General features: G+C 46.1%; 1 protein-coding gene across 2 annotated transcripts; it reads right to left on the bottom strand.

Moving 5' to 3' along the window:
* On the bottom strand, positions 779-12,573 carry PLPBP (pyridoxal phosphate binding protein). Of its 2 annotated transcripts, none has more exons than XM_003133369.4 (8): positions 12,282-12,573; positions 9,838-9,945; positions 9,716-9,751; positions 9,163-9,238; positions 6,405-6,539; positions 5,275-5,417; positions 4,313-4,411; positions 779-2,322 (listed from the first exon to the last, which is right to left on the bottom strand). In XM_003133369.4, exons 1-8 carry the CDS (start codon positions 12,378-12,380, stop codon positions 2,191-2,193), a joined length of 828 nt encoding a protein of 275 aa, XP_003133417.1. In that variant the 5' UTR covers positions 12,381-12,573; the 3' UTR covers positions 779-2,190. The 2 variants fall into 2 exon arrangements, with proteins under 2 accessions (XP_003133417.1, XP_013839538.1); XM_013984084.2 differs by having other exon boundaries at positions 2,184-2,345; positions 12,282-12,462.

The raw sequence follows: 19,161 nt of genomic DNA on the forward strand, positions 1-19,161 counted from the left end.
TGCAGTGGCTTGATGTGGGATCTCAGTTCCTAGACCAGGGATTGAACCCAGGAGGAGGTGGGGAAAGAGCTGAGTTCTAAGCACTAGGCCAACCAAGGAACTCCTTGACCTTGGTTCTTGATCTCTAGGCACAACAAGCCAGAAAGCTCTCTGGTTCAGGCTGTTTCTCTCCCAGATATCCCACGGCCATCCTCAGAACCCTCGGCCAGGTTTGCAAACAAATGTGGTATTTGGAAGAAACTTGTGACCCTGCCAGACTCAGCCAGATCACCTGGGAAAAGGATGTTCTCCCTGGACTGTTTCTGCCTCTTTCAAGGTAATTTGCTCTTTGAGTCCCAATGCTTGCCCCTCAGGTTAGCCAATGTCGCCACCTAGAGGCAATTTAAGTTTTTTTTTTTTTTACAGCAAAAGGCAACCCAATTATTTTTATAACCCCCCAATTATTTTTATAATTTCCTGAAATGCCAACATTTCACTTTCTTGCTCTTTGAAAGTCCAGAATCCTGTTTATTTTTATTTTTTGGCCATGGCTTGCCGTGGATCTTAGTTCCCAGACCAGGGATCGAACCTGGGCAGCAGTAATTAAAGTGCCAAGTCCTACCCATTAGACCACCAGTTAACTGCCCAGAATACCGCTTTCATCCACGGTGTGGCTTGGGCAGCCTTGGTGACCAAGGGGAGCCCTTCTCTGAGGCCAATTGTACGATGCCAGAGACAGGCACAGCGGCTTCCTGTTGGGTCCGATGCCCGCCCCTGCTATTATATTCACTACACCAAATCGTAGAAAATAAACTTTTTAATTGCTTTGTAATTGGCACAGATGGCATAATTCAAACTCACATTTTTATTTAAGAGATTCTGAAATATCACACTCTATATTTGATTCAAACAGCACAGGAATCGTAATGGTTTTAGGTTTTATAAAATTACATTTGGCAGCAGCATTGTGTTCTGGAAGTTGTTTCATAAAATTAAAGACTGGGGCTTGGATAAATAAGAAAAACCCATTTAGAAAACAATGACCCAGACTACAGTCATCGGTCGTGACTCTGAGAACTGTGCTTTCTGGTTTTCGAAGAGCTTGCTACTCTATTAACAATCAAGGGCTGCAAAATCCTGGCTTAAAAATACGGTCATCAGGAGGGGAGGCTACAAATGAGCCTAAAAAGTACTTACTCCCTCAGAACAGGAAGCTCAGAGCCAGGCCGCTGTTGAAACTATGAGCCTTCAATGTCTTGGAAGGACTCTCGTTTCTGGGAACTAAGAGATTCACTGGTCTTTGATGAGCAGTCACCACAATGAGGACCATGGTGGCAGAGAAATCCATCCTTTCATTGGATTTCCATCAGCGCAGGGCCTGGGGTTGGGGGCGGGGGGAGTACCACCTCTTGAGGAGGATGTCAGAAAGGCCCAAGGCCCGCTTCTGTAGGTTGCCTGGTAATTTTCAGGGTCAACACCACAGGGTGGCCAATGACACAACTCTCATCAGCCACAATGTGGGTTTGGAAGATTAACTTGAGCCTGAAGTGAGCAGGACTGCTTATTCCAGAGCAGAGACCAATGTTTACTGGGTGGGATGGAGACTGGGGGCAGAAGCCACCGTGCCCCCAGAACAGCAGAGATGACTAATCGTTGGGGTGTGTATGGAGTTGGAAATAGGACTTTCTATTAAAATGGATGACAATGGGAATTCCTTCTGATTCTGGTGATTATGGGCAGTCACCGAGTTTTGTTTTGCTTTGGCCATGCCCATGGCACGTGGAGTTCCTGGGGCTAGGGATCAAACCTTCGCCACAGCAGCAAACTGATCCACTGCAGTGACACTGGATCCTTAACCCACTGTGCCACAAGGGAACTCTCTCACCCAGTTTTAACCTGGGAAAGGCATTCATGCCTTGGTTTGTGGTCCTGGGTGAAGTTCAAGCCTGAGCGCAACTCCTGGCTGTTAACTAGGTGCTTGTTCTGCAGAAATGTCTGGACTTCTCAAATCTAGTCCAAAGCCACTACTTGAAGTGAGCTTCCTGGGTCAGACACGAAAGGGTGGTTTTCATCCATGCACATGATCCTCGGTGAGCTCACTCCAGGTCACACGCGTAGGGCGTGGTTGTGCAGTAACGTGGATGCAGAGGTGAGAGCCCAGGTGCCTGCATACTTAGTGTTCGTGGACCAGCCCTTGGGCTGGACCGCTTTTCAGTGTGCCTGGGCCATTTCTACTGGGGCCTTCAGCTCCGCTGTGGGCTTGTCCAGGGCAGCTTTCTTGGAGTAATCACGCTCTCCAAAAATAGTGCTTCCAATTCGGACATTTGTAGATCCTACTTCAATCTGTGGGAAAGAAGGACTGAGGGCTGAGGGCAGAGTAACAAAACACTATGGATGCTGAAGCGGCACCACATTTGAGGGGCTTCTTTTTAAATTTTTTCTCCTTTTTCAGGCTGCACCTGTGGCATATGGAGGTTCCCAGGCTAGGGGTCGAATCGGAGCCACAGCTGCTGGCCTACAGCACAGCCACAGCAACTCGGGATCTGAGCCACATCTGCTACCTACACCACAGCTCATGGCAATGCCGGGTCCTTAACCCACTGAGTGAGGCCAGGATCAAACCCACGTCCTCATGGATACTATACTGGGTTCTCAACCTGCTGAACTACAGCAGGAAATCCTCAAGGGGCTCCTCGGCAGAATGATGAGGATGCAGCTACAGAGGACCAGGAGGCAGAGCATCTCGCAGGTATGGTGCTACCCCTGGGGGGGGGGTGTCTGAGAAATCAGTAAGGGTTTCAGAGATTGAGGGACATGAATGGCACTGAGAGGGGTGGGGGACAGGGGTCGCAGACAAGTGGGGCACAGCAGCACAAAGAAGGGCTGTGGTCCAGCCCATGCGCCTTCTCATGGGCCAGTGGTCATGTGGCTCCTGGTCACTAAACCCAGAGGGAAGTTTAGAGTTTGATTTTTGGAGCTTAGTAAGTTATTTACCCCTCCAGAAGATTGTGTATTTGAGCTGCGAACACAGCACACCTATGTCAGTATATACTTAGGAGTTGCTGTCAGGCTGAATCTACACGTTTTTTTTTTTGTTTGTTTTTTGTTTTGTCTTTTTGCTATTTCTTGGGCCGCTCCCGCGGCATATGGAGGTTCCCAGGCTATGGGTCCAATCGGAGCTGTAGCCACTGGCCTACGCCAGAGCCACAGCAACGTGGGATCCGAGCCGCGTCTGCAACCTACACCACAGCTCACGGCAATGCCGCATCGTTAACCCACTGAGCAAGGGCAGGGACTGAACCCGCAACCTCATGGTTCCTAGTCGGATTCGTTAACCACTGTGCCACGACGGGAACTCCTACACGTTTGATTAAACAGCAGGCTACCTCCTCATGACTTACTGCCACATAACCATGCCAAAGCATGAACACAGTGAAATGCCTTTTGAAGAACTGTAGTTTAATTTCTTTCCTTTTTTTAAAGTATGCTTTTTAAATTTATTTTGAAAAAATAAAGTTAATATAAAACAAAAAAAATTTATTTATTTTGGCCATGCCTATATCACAAAGAAGTTCTAGGACGAGGAATCAAACAAACCTATGCCACAGCAGTGACAATGCCAGATACTTAACCTGCAGAGCTGCCAGGGAACACCTTAATTTCTTTCCTTAGATTCCACTTAGGGAAATATATTGAGTTAAAAAAAACCCCTTGTGTATCAGGCAAAAATTTCTATACATTTCATTTCAAAAAAGAAGGGTGGGAGTTCCTGTCGTGGCTCAGTGGAAACAAATCTGACTAGCATCAGGTTCCATCCCTGGCCTCTCTCAGTGGGTTAAGGATCTGGCATTACCGTGAGCTGTGCGTAGGCTGGCAGCTGTAGCTCCAATTCAACCCCTAGCCTAGGAACCTCCGTATGCTGTGGATGCAGCCTTAAAATAGCAAAAAAAAAAAGGCCAGGGTGGGGTGGAGTTCCTGTCGTGGCTCAATGGTCAACAATTCCAACTAGTATCCATTTAGGAGAATTCGATCCCTGGCTTTGCTCAGTGGATCTGGCATTGCTACAAGCGTTGGCATAGGCTCTAGCTGTAGCTCTGATTTGACCCCTAGTCTGGGAACCTCCATATGCCGTGGGTACGGCCCTAAAAAGACCAAAAAAAAAAAAAAAAAAGAAGAAGTAGGGTAGGGGACATCAAAATAGGTGAGAACCACAGCTACCGGGTGCCCTACTCCTACAATGAGGCATTTCGAAGGTTTCTCCAGCAAAACCCCGTTCTCGCTGTGGACTCTTGGACCCTACCCCAAGGCACCTAAGGGCATGGAGGATACTTACTGCGTGCTGGAAGTCCACAGACATGCCCATGCTCAGCTCCACCTGGTCAACAGGGATGTGCAGCTTCTGACACAGCTCCTCCCGGAGGGACACTAACACCTGATAGGAAGACCAGTGCAACACCCATGTCACTGCCTTCTCTGAGGATGCCTGACGGGGGGCTGAATCGGGACATCTCTGCCAAGGAGTACTTGTTTCCTCCTCATGGTTTCCAGGCCTGTCAGAACTGCCAGAAGTTACTGAAAGGGTTTCTGGCAAATTCTCCTACTTTCAAGAAGACTGTCAGTCACTGGAGAGGGAGCTGGAGCTCATCTTCTCTAAAGACCAGGTGTTAGCCAGTTTAAAGTCAGGTGAGAAAGGTCTGTGGGGGTTTGGGAACCTGTTGTGTTTTGTATATGAGGAGAGTTCCATAGAGGGTAATAACTGAAACAATGCCATTTGCAGCAACATGGATGGACATACTAAGCTAAGTGCAGTAAGTCAGGCAAAGACAAATATCATGCGATATCACTTAGATATGGAATCTAAAAAAATGATACAAATGAACTCAAACAAAATTATGGTTACCAAAGGGAAAGGTGTGTGTAGGGGTATAAATCAGAAGTTTGGGATTAACAGACACACACTGCTATACATAAAAGATAAATAATCAACAAGGACCTACTGTATAGCATAAGGAACTATACTCAATATTCTGTAATAAACTATAAGGGAAAAATTCTGAAAAAGGATGGATATGTGTAGATGTATAACTGAATCACTTTGCTATACACCTGAAACTAACGCAACATTGTATATCAACTATAATATAAAATAAAAAAAAAAAAGAGGGTACCAGCATGACATGACAGGCAAATTCCAGGATGTCTGCGGAATTTATCATGACAGCCAGCCCTGCAAAAGGATCTCGCTGGATGCTTCCCGCCCACATGAGCAGTGGCCCCATCCCTGACCCCGAGTACCTGGAAGTCTGGATTTGGTCCTTGACTAAGATCATGCCCAAAGCTTCCGATGGTCATCAGCCCCACGAACTCCAGGCTGGGGCACTTGGCTTTCACGTGTTCTACCATGGCCACTGTCTCTGAAGGGAGCAGGCCATGTTTGCCTTCACAAAAAGAAATAGAAGATGCTTCTATCAAGGTGTTTTATTGTTATTTATTCATTTTCTTTTTATGGTTGCACCTGAGGCATATAGAAGTTCCCAGGCCAGGGGTGAATTGGAGCTTCAGCTGCCAGCCCATGCCACAGCCACGGCAATGCCAGATCCTTAACCCACTGAGTAAGGCCAGGGATCGAACCTGCACCCCATGGACACTATGTTGGGTTCTTAACTCACTGAGCCACAATGGGCACTCCAAGATGTTTTATGAAGTGCCCTTCTCATCCCTTCCTCATGATGGAGGAGGTGACTCTCAGACAAGAGGGCCTCTTGGAAGAACTTGTCCTGGAGACCAAAAGAGTAACTTTAAACTGAGGTCTCTGTGAGGCTGCACCCCTCTGAAGTTTTTCTTTCTCTCTCTTTTTTTTTTTTTTGTCTTTTTAGGGCCACACCCAGGGCATATGAAAAGTTCCCAGGCTAGGGACAGAATTGGAGCTGCAGCTGCCAGCCTATGCCACAGCCATAGCAATGGCAAGATCCAAGCAACGTCTGTGACCTACACCACAGCTCATGGCAACGCCAGATCCTTAATCCAGTAAATCAGGGATCAAAACCGTGTCCTAGTCGAGTTTGTTACCACTGAGCCATACTGGGAGCTCCAAAGTAATTTTTTAAGGCCTGAGAAGTATTATACATGTAAACATGCAATCTCTTTTGGGGGCATGGTGACCTTTCATGATCAAAGTCACAATCCCCTTCTTGACTCCCCTTGCCTGCCTTCTCAAAAATTCAGAAATAACAAATCATAATGTATTGAAAAACTACAAGTGGGCTGGCTGAGGCTGCCACGGTGCACAGAGACCCTACGTACAGGCTTAAAGGCCCACGATTTCCTTCTGTCATCTGAGCCATCAGATGCCGAGGCCCTCATTCTTCCTGAGCTCTCCCCATCCTAAGAGAAGAAAAGCCCATGATGCAGGTCTGATCACTTACTTTCCTCTCCACTGGTGTTAACCTGGACCATGACCTTTAACCTTTCAGGAGAACCTTTTTTCTGCCACGAACTGTTAACCTTGTCAGCCAGCTTCATAGAATCCACCGTTTCCAGCATGAAAAGATTGGGGACAGCTGCAACGAGAAAGTGGCAAGGTCATTCTTTACTCACCCGACGGCAACAAGCAATGTACCCCAAATATTTTCTTGGTAGATGGAAAAGTAATTCCTCAGGGAAAGAAAAGGACTGTTAAGTCTTCAGTTCAGCTAAGAAGGCTTATGTGACAGTTTTACTAATATGAATTCGAATGTCAGCCCACTGCTAATTCGGAAGGATGAAGAAGGAAGAGAAGCAAGGACATGTTCCAACCAGGTGGCACATGTATCCCTCTAGAAACTTGGAGAAGCTGGTACCTGTAGATTCCGAATAGCAGGCTGATCTGATTAAAGTTCAGTTCAGATTGAGAGGAAGAGGCCAAGGTGACAATAAGGAAAGGAGAAACAGCGAGAAAGTCAAAGTGCTCCCCTGGCCTGGTGTCACCCTGTCCTTAAACTTCCTGGGGTGGGGGTGCGCATATGCAACAAGGACATGGGAATGACCTGGGAATGACACTGACAGCTAAGGGAGACACCAAAGTTGCCAAAGCCACCTCCTTTCCCAAAGATGCCTGTGAAATGAAGTATTTGTCTTGCCTCAGAAACAACATCAGTGGCTCACTTTATTAAACACTGAAATCCTTTAGGCAATATGCTAATCACTTTATATGCACTCTTCCTTTCTTTCTTTTCAATTGAACTATAGGGAGTTCCCGTCATGGCTCAGTGGTTAGCGAATCCAACTGGGAACCATAAGGTTGTGGGTTTGATCCTTGGCCTCGCTCAGTGGGTTAAGGATCTAGCGTTGCCGTGAGCTGTGGTGTAGGTCACAGACGCAGCTCGGATCCCGCATTGCTATGGCTGGGGTGTAGGCTGGCAGCTATAGCTCTGATTAGACCCCTAGCCTGGGAACCTCCATATGCTGCAGGTGCGGCCCTAGAAAAAGACAAAAGACAAGACAAAAAAAAAAAAAAAAAAGAACTATAGTTGACTTACAAAATTGTTAGTTTCAGGCACACAGCCAAGTGAATCAGTTATCTATCTATATATTTTTCAATCCTTTTCCATTATAGGCTATTACAAGACATTGAATATGAAACTGAGCAGGACCCTGTGCAGCTCCTGGGCACATAAGCCTTTCTGTGTCTCCCCCATTTCTTGTTTTTAGGGAATAAGCTTCAGCCACCCTGACCTTCCCTGAGTTCCAAAGGGCTGGTGCAAACAGTTGCTAATCAGGGAAGGAAGGAGCAGTCAAGAAACAATAGGGCAGACTTGGGGCAGAGTCCTGGTTCCTCTTCAAGAAATATGTATATGACAATATCTCTGAGTTCTTCTGCTGAACTAAAACAAATGAAAGCCAGACAGGAAGACCACCAGAACCAGTCCTGGGGCCACTAAACGCCAACTTTGAAGAATACAAACTTGCATCTCCCTTGATCCTTTTCTGTGGCCCTATTTTCTACTCCCAAACTACAAAACCACTTATACTTCCTAATCTCTCCCAAGGGAGGGCACAGTCTTTAAGGTATGAGCCTGCTGTGGCCTCCTTTGTTTGGAACAGCAAGAAAGTTATTTTTTTCTTCATCACCTAAAACTCTTCCTCTGAGTTTCTATTTGGGACCGGTGGACAGAGGTCAAGTTTCGGCAACAAATATAGTTCCCTGGGCTCTACAGTAGGTTCTTGTTGTTTACCTATTTTATGTACAGTAGTCTGTATCTGTTAATCCCAAACTCCTAACTTATCCCTCCCTTCCCCCTAGTCATACGGCTAAATCTTTCTAGTTAGTTAATCCTTTTTTTTTTTTTTTTTTTTTTGGCTACACACATGACATGTAGAAGTTCTCCAGTCAGGGATCAAACCCGAGCCACAGCAGTGACAATGCTGGATCTGTAACCACTGAGCCACCAGGGAACTCCCAGTTAATTTTTTTTGTTAATTTTTTTGTCTTTTTTTTGCCATTTCTTGGGCTGCTCCCGCAGCATATAGAGGTTCCCAGGCTAGGGGTCAAATCGGAGCTATAGCCATCAGCCTACACCACAGCCACAGCAACGTGGGATCCGAGCCACGTCTGCAACCTACACCACAGCTCACGGCAATGCCGGATCCTTAACCCACTGAGCAAGGCCAGGGATTGAACCTGCAACCTCATGGTTCCTAGTCGGATTTGTTAACCACTGAGCCACGACAGGAACTCCCCAGTTAATTTTTAATTTTATTTTGTTTACTGTAGTTCACTGTATATTGTATTTTATTATTATATACTGTACTTGTAATACATAAAATTAACATATTTTTGTATTTTATTTACTGTAGCCTTTCATTTAAAGGGAAAAGGACAAAAGTGTCACCTTTGGCAGCTGAAAAATTTTAAGGGCTTTGGTTCCTTTCAATTTACTTCACAGCCCACCAGAAAATATCTAATGTGCAGAGGGGGGCAGGTTCCCAAGAATGTGGTACCCAGTCAATTGTGAGTTCACACTGTTCTTATTATGATGTCTTCTCATGTCGAGAACTAAGATTTCTTTCCCAAAAGAAATTGCAAAGCACAAACAGCAAATTTGAAACATTCTAAAAATCTGTTATCTCTTCCACAGAAGGTACCGTATGTAAGTGATACAAAGATCAAGAAATTGTGTCATCATATTTAGAATTTTATCTTACCCATCAATTTGTTGACATTTTGTTTCTGGAGATGGCCAATGAAGTGCCATTTGATCTCAGGACACGAAGACAGAATCTGAGGAGAAAGAGGTGACCATGTTTGACTTAGACTGTGTGGAGGCCTTGCTGCCTCAACTACCTTGCACGTTCCCCTCTGACCTTTCAGAGCTTATGCAATAAACCACTATCATCGTCATCTTCAGTCAGGCTCCTGAGGATACTCAGGGGAAACCTAGGGCTTCTGTTATGTGTCACTTGTTCCAATCCACTCCCTCTTTCTTTCTGATATTGCCCATTAAAAAAAAATCAACTAATAAGAGCTTTCAAATGTCAAAAGGATCCAAGATCATAGCAAGCTCCTAAAATCACCAGCTTCAAAAAGCTGCACAGGAGAAAACCAGTCTTAAGAAACTCTAGATGAGAAATATTTGGGGCTCAAGGTGAGTGTATTTCTACCATCAGATCTAAAACTCTACCACCAGCGTGGGTTTTTAATTCTCAACTGAAAAGTCAAGAATTTATTTACAAACTAAATAATTCAGATTCCACTTACTTTAGGGTTTGAGGCTTTTTCGAGCAGTTCTTGAACCTAAAGGGTAAAAACAGAACAAGTCAGGAGCCTGGCAACCATGACTCTTCCCAGGGCACAAGCGCAGTTTGGAAAAGGACTCTTACGTAGTTCTCCCCGAAAATGCGCTGGCCGTGATTGTAGGCCTCGATCACCATGTCTGCAGGCTTGGTCTTGCTGACCGCTACGAGCCGGGGCTGGATGGCGGGGAGTTCCTGCCAAGAGGGAGAGAGCCAAGATGAGTGAGCATTTGGGAATAAGATCCCAGTAAGTCCTATAGGATAGCCTGGAGAATTGATTGCACAGATCTTTAACTTGGCATTGTGTAAGATCCACTATTCTTTTTCCTTTTCTTTAATGACTGTATCTGTGGCATATGGAAGTTCCCGCACTAGGGGTCGAATCAGAGCTGCAGCTGCCGGCCTACACCACAGCCGCGGCAATGCCAGATCCGAGCTGCATCCATGACCTACATCACAACTGGCAGCAACATCAGATCCTTAACCCACTGAGCAAGGCCAGGAATCAATCTGCATCCTCAGGGAGACTACTTCAGGTTCTTAACCCGCTAAGCCACAATGGGCACTAGGGGATCTATTTTCTAACACTGCGGGAAGATGAGTAGCAAATGATGTTGACGAAAAGTCTTCTGTATGCTTGTATTGAAATCTAATGTGCTTAGCTACTGAATATTAAGCAAAAGACTTCTCTCTCAGGAGAGCTGGGCAGGTAAGTAAAAGCAGTGGTTCCTTAAAGTGTGGTCTTTGACCAATGGCATCAGTTAACACCTGGGTCCCCCTCCAGATCTGCTGAATCTGAATCTCAGGGTGTAGTCTTTGAATCTCCTTTCAAACAAACTCCTTTCAAACAAACTTTATCAGACAATACTCTTGCATACCAAGGTGGGTGGTTTAAGAAGCACTTCATTAAGGGAAGGCATCTCTGTTAGGAAGGGAGGCCACTTTTGGCTTCTGAAACCCCAAGATGAACATCTGGCTAACCCCAAGGTTAATTACACTCTGGTCCTGGGGTAATTATTAATATTGCCCACGTGCACTCTCAAAAGCGACGCCCTTAGGGTTACTGTAGTTTTTTTCCTTCCTTTTTTGGCTGCCCCATGGCATATGGAGTTCCCAGGCCAGGGATCAGATCTTAGCTGCTGCTGATCCCTAACTCACTGTGCTGGGTCAGGGATTGAACTTTTGTCGCAATGCTCCAGAGATGCCATTGATCTTGCTGTGTTACAGTGTAATTGTTCAGTCTAATCAAGAACCAGGGGCCAAACTGATGCAAAGACACAGAAGACTCTGGACTCAGGATAAGGTTTATCCGACCCCCTTCTCACGGCCATTATGTAAAGAGCGGGGCTTCCCTGAATTCTGCTGCAACCAAATCCACACAGAGAAGAGATTCATCTGTCCTCACATGGCTTCATTTTCATTACCCCATCACCCTCCGGAACTTTTACAGAATCAATGTTCTCAAAGGGTCTGAAGAGTAAGATCAATTAACAGAGTTTCCCCTTCCTTCTGAGGGCTGCACTGCTGACTTTTTATGAGACTGTGTCATGTTTCCTAGAATTATGAGGTAACAGTCTTTAGGGAAAAAAAGTGGAACAGGTAGCCCATCTGCGTAAGTTATGTTGGGAGAACTCCCCAGGGCGATATTTCTTAGGGGAATCTCTAGCTTAGCTTTTTCTTGGAGGATCATTAATGCCGGAAGGAGGAAATTCAGGGCTAGAGTAACTAACTGACTTGTTTAAAATAATACCTAATTAACAGCCCAGAAAAAGCTATACTAATACAGGTCTTCTGTCTCCAGGCCAGCTGAGCTCTGACACTAAATGCTTAATCAGAGAAAACTTTGATCTCTCTATTCAAATATGTCTCACACCACACCTTTCAGCTTAAACTTGCACTGAGGAGGGGCAGATGGTAACCTTTAAGTAAGTTCCAAGATACCAACTATATATAAGGGGGAAAAAAATCTCATCTTAAACTGCTTGGGAATGGATGTCTAGTTCCCTCCTGCCCCAAACGCACAAGTGCAGCTCTAGTGTCACCCAAGTACGGCCAATCCACCCTTTCCTTCGTTTTCGGGTGGAACTGACATTTACTGTGCATCTACTATCTGGGACGCTGCCACACACGTGATCTCGGCAGATCTGGCCTCCTTTGGGTACTCCTGCAGTGGACATCCCCTTCTGCAGCCTCTGGGTGCAGGCCTGATCCCTCTCCCCTCTGCCAAGGCGGCTGATCCCGACACAAAGCCAGATGGGTAAATGGTCGCGATGCCTGGAGATCAGTCATTTTCCCGGGGTAGCGATACCTTTTGCTCCAACTAAGCCAACCTCCAGAAAACCTGACAGATGCTGAGGAATCCTTTTACCAGCCTCCTGGGGTCTCGGCAACCCGTGCCAAAGCCAAGGCGGCGGCCAGCTCTCGCTCCTGCGGGGAGACCCCTCTGCGTCACCGTGACGACCCATTCCCACGCAGGCGTCTCATCTCCTCCAAGCGGCCGCCCACCGTCCCCACGAGGTCCCTTTTCTTACCCGCGGCCGTCGCGCCACCGCCTGCTGCACGCGCTCATTCACTGCCCGCAGAGCGAAACCGATTCCCAGCTCCGCCGACATGCTGCCAGCCTTCCACATTCCACAGAACCGACTTCCAGCCCCGTACCCGGGCACCCGAGGCTAAATCCCCTTCCGGTCCCGCCCAGCTCACGTCTCCGTGTTGCCCGTCTTCGTCTCAGCCAATCGTCAGTATGGGGAGGGGCGGGAGGGGCGGCCCCGCCCTAGGTGTGCCATCTTGGGGAGGTCGCCGCGAGGCGGGGCGGGGCACTCGGGTGCGGAGGGGCTGTGACGTACTTCCGGGGTTGCCGGAGGGCGGGGCTTTCCACCTAGCCGTAGCCCGCAGACGCAGTTGAGGGACAGAAGGGGGCAGGAGAGGTCCCTTAGGTCCTCTTCCCAGTTGTGGGAGATAACGGCTTTTATCTCAGATGATTTTGGGGAGAGGAGAAGGCATAGAAAAAGAGTTCCCTCCTGGCTCAGCGGGTTAATGATCCCGCTTTGTCATTGCTGTGGCTCCGGTTACAGCTGTGGCCAAGTTTGGTGCCTGGCCAGTCACTTCTACAGGCCGCGGGTGTGGCCAAAAATAAATATTTAAAAATATATAAAAGAAAATTGTTTCTGAAGAACATGGTAGGATCCCAATGTACCGAATTATTTTCCTCTGGTTATCCTTTAGATCAGTGCCCAATAGAAATATGATGTGATCCGAACATGTAATTTAAAATTTTCTAGGAGTTCCCATCGTGGTGCAGTGGAAACGAATCCGACTGGGAACCATGAGGTTTCGGTTCGATCCCTGGCCTCGCTCAGTGGGTTAAGGATCTGGTGTTGCCTTGAGCTGTGGTGTAGGTCCCAGACACGGCTTGGATCTGGTGTTGCCGTGGTGTAAGCCAGCAGCAACAGCTCGGATTAGATCCCCCAGCGTGGGAACCTCCGCATGCCAGTGGGTGCGGCCCTAAAAGGACAAAAAACAAAAATAAATAAAATTTTCTAATAGGCACAGAAAGTTAAGAAAAATTAATGAATACTTTTTTTTTTTTTTTTTTTTTGTCTTTTTGCTATTTCTTTGGGCCGCTCCCGCGGCATATGGAGGTTCCCAGGCTAGGGGTCTAATCGGAGCTGTAGCCGCTGGCCTACACCAGAGCCACAGCAACGCAGGATCCGAGCCGCGTCTGCAACCTACACCACAGCTCACGGCAACGGCGGATCGTTAACCCACTGAGCAAGGGCAGGGACCGAACCCGCAACCTCATGGTTCCTAGTCGGATTCGTTAACCACTGCGCCACGATGGGAACTCCCTGAATACATTTTCTATAGCCCAATATACCCAAAGTAAAGTTTAAACATAACCAATAGAAAAAGTTAATGAGATAGTTGAGGTTTGTTGTCTTTTTGTCTTTATAGGGCTGCACTGGTGGCATATGGAGGTTCCCAGGCTAGGAGTCTAATCTGACCTGTAGCTGCCAGCCTATGCCAGAGCCACAGCAACGCCAGATCCAAGCTGCATCTGCAAACTACACCACAGCTCATGGCAACGCCTGATCCTTAACCCACGGAGCGAGGCCAATGATCTAACCCATAATCTCATGGTTCCCAGTCGGATTCCTTTCCGCTTTGCCACTATGGGAACTCCAGTTGAGGTGGTTTTTGTTGGTTTGTTTTGTTTTGTTTGGCTTTTTAGGGCTGCACCGGTGGCATATGGAAGTTCCCAGGCTAGGGCTCTAATGGGAGCTACAGCTGCCAGCCACAGCCACAGCCACAGCCACAGCCAAGCAGGATCTGAGCTGAGTCTGTGACCTACACCACTGCTCACGGCAACGCAGGATCCCTGACCCATTGAGGGAGGCCAGGGATTGAATCTGTATCTTCATGGATGCTAGTCGGATTCGTTACCACTGAGCCACAACAGGAACTCCATATTTGAGTTTTTAAAAATTGTAACCCAGTGTGTAGTTTGGACTTTTCCTCATTTGGGACTGGCGGCATTGCAGCTGGTCAGTACCCCACCTGGTGGCAAGTGCTGCTTTCTAGGAGGCCAGCACAGGCAGCTTTAGTCCAGCCTGAGCTTGGCACAGAGCCCAATTCTTGAGTTTCCTGTGTAACCTGCTCTGGGCAATATGAAAATCACAAATGGGAGGAGCCAAACAATACAAAGGTTAACATAGTAAAACCCGAGGTTTAATAGTCAGATGGTGAAATGGTAGGTGCTGTGGACAAGTAGAGATTGATTTTGTTAAGGAAAGTACTCTTGTCTGTACTGTTGGTTCTCACACAGTAATTCTACTTAATGAATGAGATGCTCTTATGGTGGGAAAAGAGCTAAAGTTTTTTCTCGAGGTTGTCTTTTCTTTCTTCCTTTCTTTTCTTCCTCTCTCCCTCCTTCCCTTCCTTCCTTGGGATATGGAAGTTCCCAGGCTAGGGGTTGAATCAGGAATCAGAGCTGCAGCTTCAGGCCTACACCACACCCACAGTAATGCCAGGTCCAAGCCACATCTGCACGTCTGTGACCTACACCACAGCTCACAGCTACACTGGATCCTTTTTTTTTTTTTTTTTTTTTTTTGTCTTTTCTAGAGCCGCATTCGTGGCATTTGGAGGTTCCCAGGCTAGGGGTCTAATCGGAGCTGTAGCTGCCAGCCTATGCCAGAGCCACAGCAACTTGGGGTCTGAGTCATGTCTGCGACCTACACCACAGCTCATGGCAACCCAGATCCTGAACCCACTGAACAAGGCCCAGGGATCGAACCCACCACCTCATGGTTCCCAGTTGGATTCGTTAACCACTGAGCCATGACGGGAACTCCAACACTGGATCCTTAACTCACTGAGGGAGGCCAGGGATCTAACTGCATCCTCACGGTTAACTAGTCGGGTTAACTAGTCACAACGGGAACTCTCTTAGCTGTGCTTTTGAATTAATTTTATTATGTTTTTTCCTCTTTATTTTCTTTTTTAGTTTCTTCTCCTCCCCTTCCTGGGATGTCAACCATCTGATTTAAACTTTCACCCTTCCCTACTACCTAATCCTTGAAAAATAAAAGTCCCAAATCACCTCATCACTGGTAATTGACTTAAAATTGTTCCAACAGTTTGCAAGGACAAAGGGGAAAAGAGATTAGAAAGCCAAATACCCAGGGGAACCGATTTTATAAACAATTTTATAAAAATCTAGTATACTTATCATTTAATGCCGTCAAACTTAAAACCTTTACCTCTGTAGTCTAAGGCCCCAAATTATGAGAAAAACATTTATGGATTTTAAAATTATTTCCTTCTGAGTTTTCTGTGATTCTTGTGGGGGGATTAAAAAGATAAAATAATGGAAAATTACTGTTGCTTGGTTACTTGGCTCTGAAGAGAAATGGAAAAATAATGCCTGCATCTCAGTTAAAATTAATTCAGGTAGAGATCCATGACAGCAATGCCTTAGCAAACATGTCACGGTTGGCTTTTGAAATGTCAACACAGATTCTAGAACACTAAGCCTGGGGAGGAACTTTGGAGATCATCTGATCTTTCACATAAAAAGAGTGACATTTAAACCACCCCAAACAGCATGGAATCCCCCAATTTCTGAAGATCATCAGAGAAGAAAATGTCATCTGTGCTAATCCCTGAACTTCTATTTGTTGATAACAACTTCACCCTATTTCAAAGTTTAGCCAATCTTAGTCATAAGTAAACTATTTTAAAATGTTGTATTCTGCAAGCCAATTTCCTCTTCTTTGGTCTCTGAGGAGCTAAAGAATATTTGGCCGACCATGATGCAATTTTTTTTTTTTTTTTTTTTGGCCGCACCCATAACACATGGAAGTTCCTGGGCCAGGGATCAAATCCGAGTTGCAGCTATGACCTATGCTGCAGCTGCGGCAGTACTGGATCCTTAACTCACTGCACTCGGCCAGGGATCAAACCCACACTTCAGCAGCAACAGGAGCCACTGCAGTCAGGTTCTTAACCCAGGGTGCCACAGTGAGAACTCCTAACTTTTTTTTTTTCTCTTTAGGGCCGTACTCGCTGCATATGGAAGATCCCAGGCTAGAGGTGAAATTGGAGCTACAGCTGCTGGCCTACACTACTGCCACAGCAATGTGGGGTTTGATCCGTGTCTGTGACCTACACCACAGCTGATGGCAATGCCAGATCCTTAACCCACTGAGCAGGGCCAGGGATCGAACCCCCAACCTCATGGATCCTAGTCAGGTTTGTTACTGCTGAGCCTCAACAGGAACTCCCCCTAAGTTTTGTTTTGTTTTGTTTTGTTTTTTGCTTTTTAGGGCTGCACCCCTGGCATATGGAAGTTCCCCGGAGAGGGGTTGAATCAGAGCTACAGTTGCCAGCATATGCCACAGTCATAACCACGCTAGATCCAAGCCATGTCTGCGACCTACACCACAGCCATGGCAACACCGGATCCTTAACCCACTGAGTGAGGCCAGGGATTGTACCCACATCCTCATGGATCCTAGTAGGGTTTGCTAATTGCTGAGGCACAAAGGGAACTCCTCCACCAAGTTTTTAATCGTAGTTGATGGACAATGTAAGTTACAGGTGTACAATATAGTGATTCACAATTTTTAAAGGTTATACTCCATTATTATTATTATATTATTAGGCTGCGCCCACAGCATGTGGAAGTTCCCAGGCAAGGGATTAAATCCATGCCTCAGAAGTGACAACGCCAGATCTTTAACTGCTAGTCCATCAGGGGACTCCTTTTCTTTTTAGGGCCACACCTGTGGCATATGAAAGTTTCCAGGTGAGGGGTTGAATTGAATTGAAGCTCCAGCTGCTGGCCTAAGCCACAGCCATAGCAACGCAGGAACCACTGTATCTGCAACCTACGCCGCACAGTTCACAGCAAAGCTGGATCCTTAACCCAGTGAGCAAGGCCAGGAAGGGAACCTGCATCCTCACGGATACCACCCGCCTAGCCACAACGGGAACGCCCCTCCCTCCATTATTTAAAAATATTGGTTATATTTCCTGGGTTGTACAATGGTGCAATTTTTATAAATGTGAAGCTGCTAAACTCCCCTTTTCTGAGGTTAACCCATGAGCATTATTTTTAACTACTGTTTTCTTTTGCTTTTAAGATTTTGGTTTTTTCCTAACCTCATTAGGTTTTTTTTTTTTTTTTTTTTTTTTTTTAAGTTGGAGCCCAGACCTGGGCAACTCCTTTCAGCAGGGCCAAACCAAGCTAATTTTCTACCTACTTACCTGTACTCTTATTCCATGTTATCGCATCTGTTTGATTTCCCACTTAGTGGTACCCACTCATTGCCTGTGTGCTTTTAATCTGTTTTTTCAGATGGTTGAAAATAGGTTATTTTTGGATACTTAATCACAGTGCTGACCCCTTCACAAGTGTTAATTCACTTCAGCCACTCATTGCATGTTAGAGATGAAGAAACTGAGGCTCAGAGAGATTAAAGAATTTATTCAAGACAGTACATTTAAGAACTTGCAGAGCAGAGATTTGTTACGCTGACTTTTGTTTTTTCCATTTTTGGCCGCCCCGCAGCAATATGGAGTTCCTGGGCCAGAGATCAGATCTGAGCCACAGTCTCTGCCTAAGCTGCAACTGAAGCAACGCTGGATCCTTAACCCACTGTGCTGGGACAGGGAACTGAACCCGTGTTCTGGTGCTCCAGAGACACTGCTGAGACCATTGTACCACAGCAGGAACTCCAGGGATTTGCATCTTGGCAGTATAACTCTAGTAACTATGTTCTTAACTCTTCCATTCAATTGTAGATTTATAGTACTTGTGTTGTAGGATCTCAAACCAGTAAAGTTTGGGAACACCACTAAAAAAAACCTGAGAAAGTGTGGGCCAGGACAGCCAGCTTTATCAAATAAAAATACAGGTGACCTGGAGTTCCTGCTGTGGAGCAATGGGACCAGCAGCCTCTTGGGAGGGCTGGGATGCAGGTTTGATCTCCAGACCAGCACAGTGGGTTAGGGATCCTGTGTTGCTGCAGCTTTGGCTTAGGTGGCAACTGTGGCTCAGATCTGATCCCCTGGCTTGGGAACTCTGTATGCAGTGGGGTGGCCAAAACAAACAAACGAAAATACAGTTGACCCTTAAACAATGCAGGCATTAGAGGTTAACCCTGGAACTGACAAAAATCCGAGTATAACTTTATAACAGGCCCTCATACGTGTGGTTCTGCATCTGTGGATTCAACTGCAGATTGTATAGTGTTTTAGCACATGTTCATTGAAAAAAAAAAAAGTGGGCTCATGTTGTTCAAGGGTCAACAGTTCAGGATACTCAGTGAAATGTCAATTTCATATAAATAATGAATACTTTTTTATAAAATTTTTTTATGATTTTATTTTATTTTTGCCATGCTGGCAGTATGCAGAAATTCCCAGGCCAGGGATTGAACCTGCACTACAGCAATGACTACAGCAGTGACCTGAGCCACAGAAGTGACGACAGATCCTTGAGGCTCTAGGCCACAAGGAAATTCTACAATGAATACTTTTTTTTTTTAGTATGAGTATGTCTCCTGCAATATTTGGGACATACTTTAACTAAAAATTATTTGTTGTTTATATGAAAATCACATGTAACTGGGCATCCTGTATTTTATTTGGCAACTCTAAGCTGGGAAGCTTTTCTGAATAGAGATTGGGACTTTCTCACTGAATTGCTATCAAAATGAATTTGAGAGAGTTCCCCTATTGGTGCAGTGGAAACAAATGCGACTAGTATCCATGAGGATGCGGATTCGATCCCTGGCTTCACTTAGTGGGATCCTGTGTTGCTGTGAGCTGTGGTGTAGGCCGGCAGCTGCAGCTCTGATTTGACCCCTAGCCTGGGAACCTCCATATGCCACAGGTGTATCCCTA

This window comes from Sus scrofa, chromosome 15 (assembly GCF_000003025.6).
Source record: "Sus scrofa isolate TJ Tabasco breed Duroc chromosome 15, Sscrofa11.1, whole genome shotgun sequence".
NCBI lineage: Eukaryota > Metazoa > Chordata > Mammalia > Artiodactyla > Suidae > Sus > Sus scrofa.

Coding starts and splice junctions, on each gene's coding strand:
- PLPBP (XM_003133369.4), bottom strand. CDS start 12,380: ATGTGGAAGGCTGGCAGCATGTCGGCGGAGCTGGGAATCGGTTTCGCT. Junction 9,239..9,715: donor AAAAAGCCTCAAACCCTAAA/GTAAGTGGAATC, acceptor CTTTCTCCTCAG/ATTCTGTCTTCGTGTCCTGA. Junction 5,418..6,404: donor TAACACCAGTGGAGAGGAAA/GTAAGTGATCAG, acceptor CTTTTTGTGAAG/GCAAACATGGCCTGCTCCCT.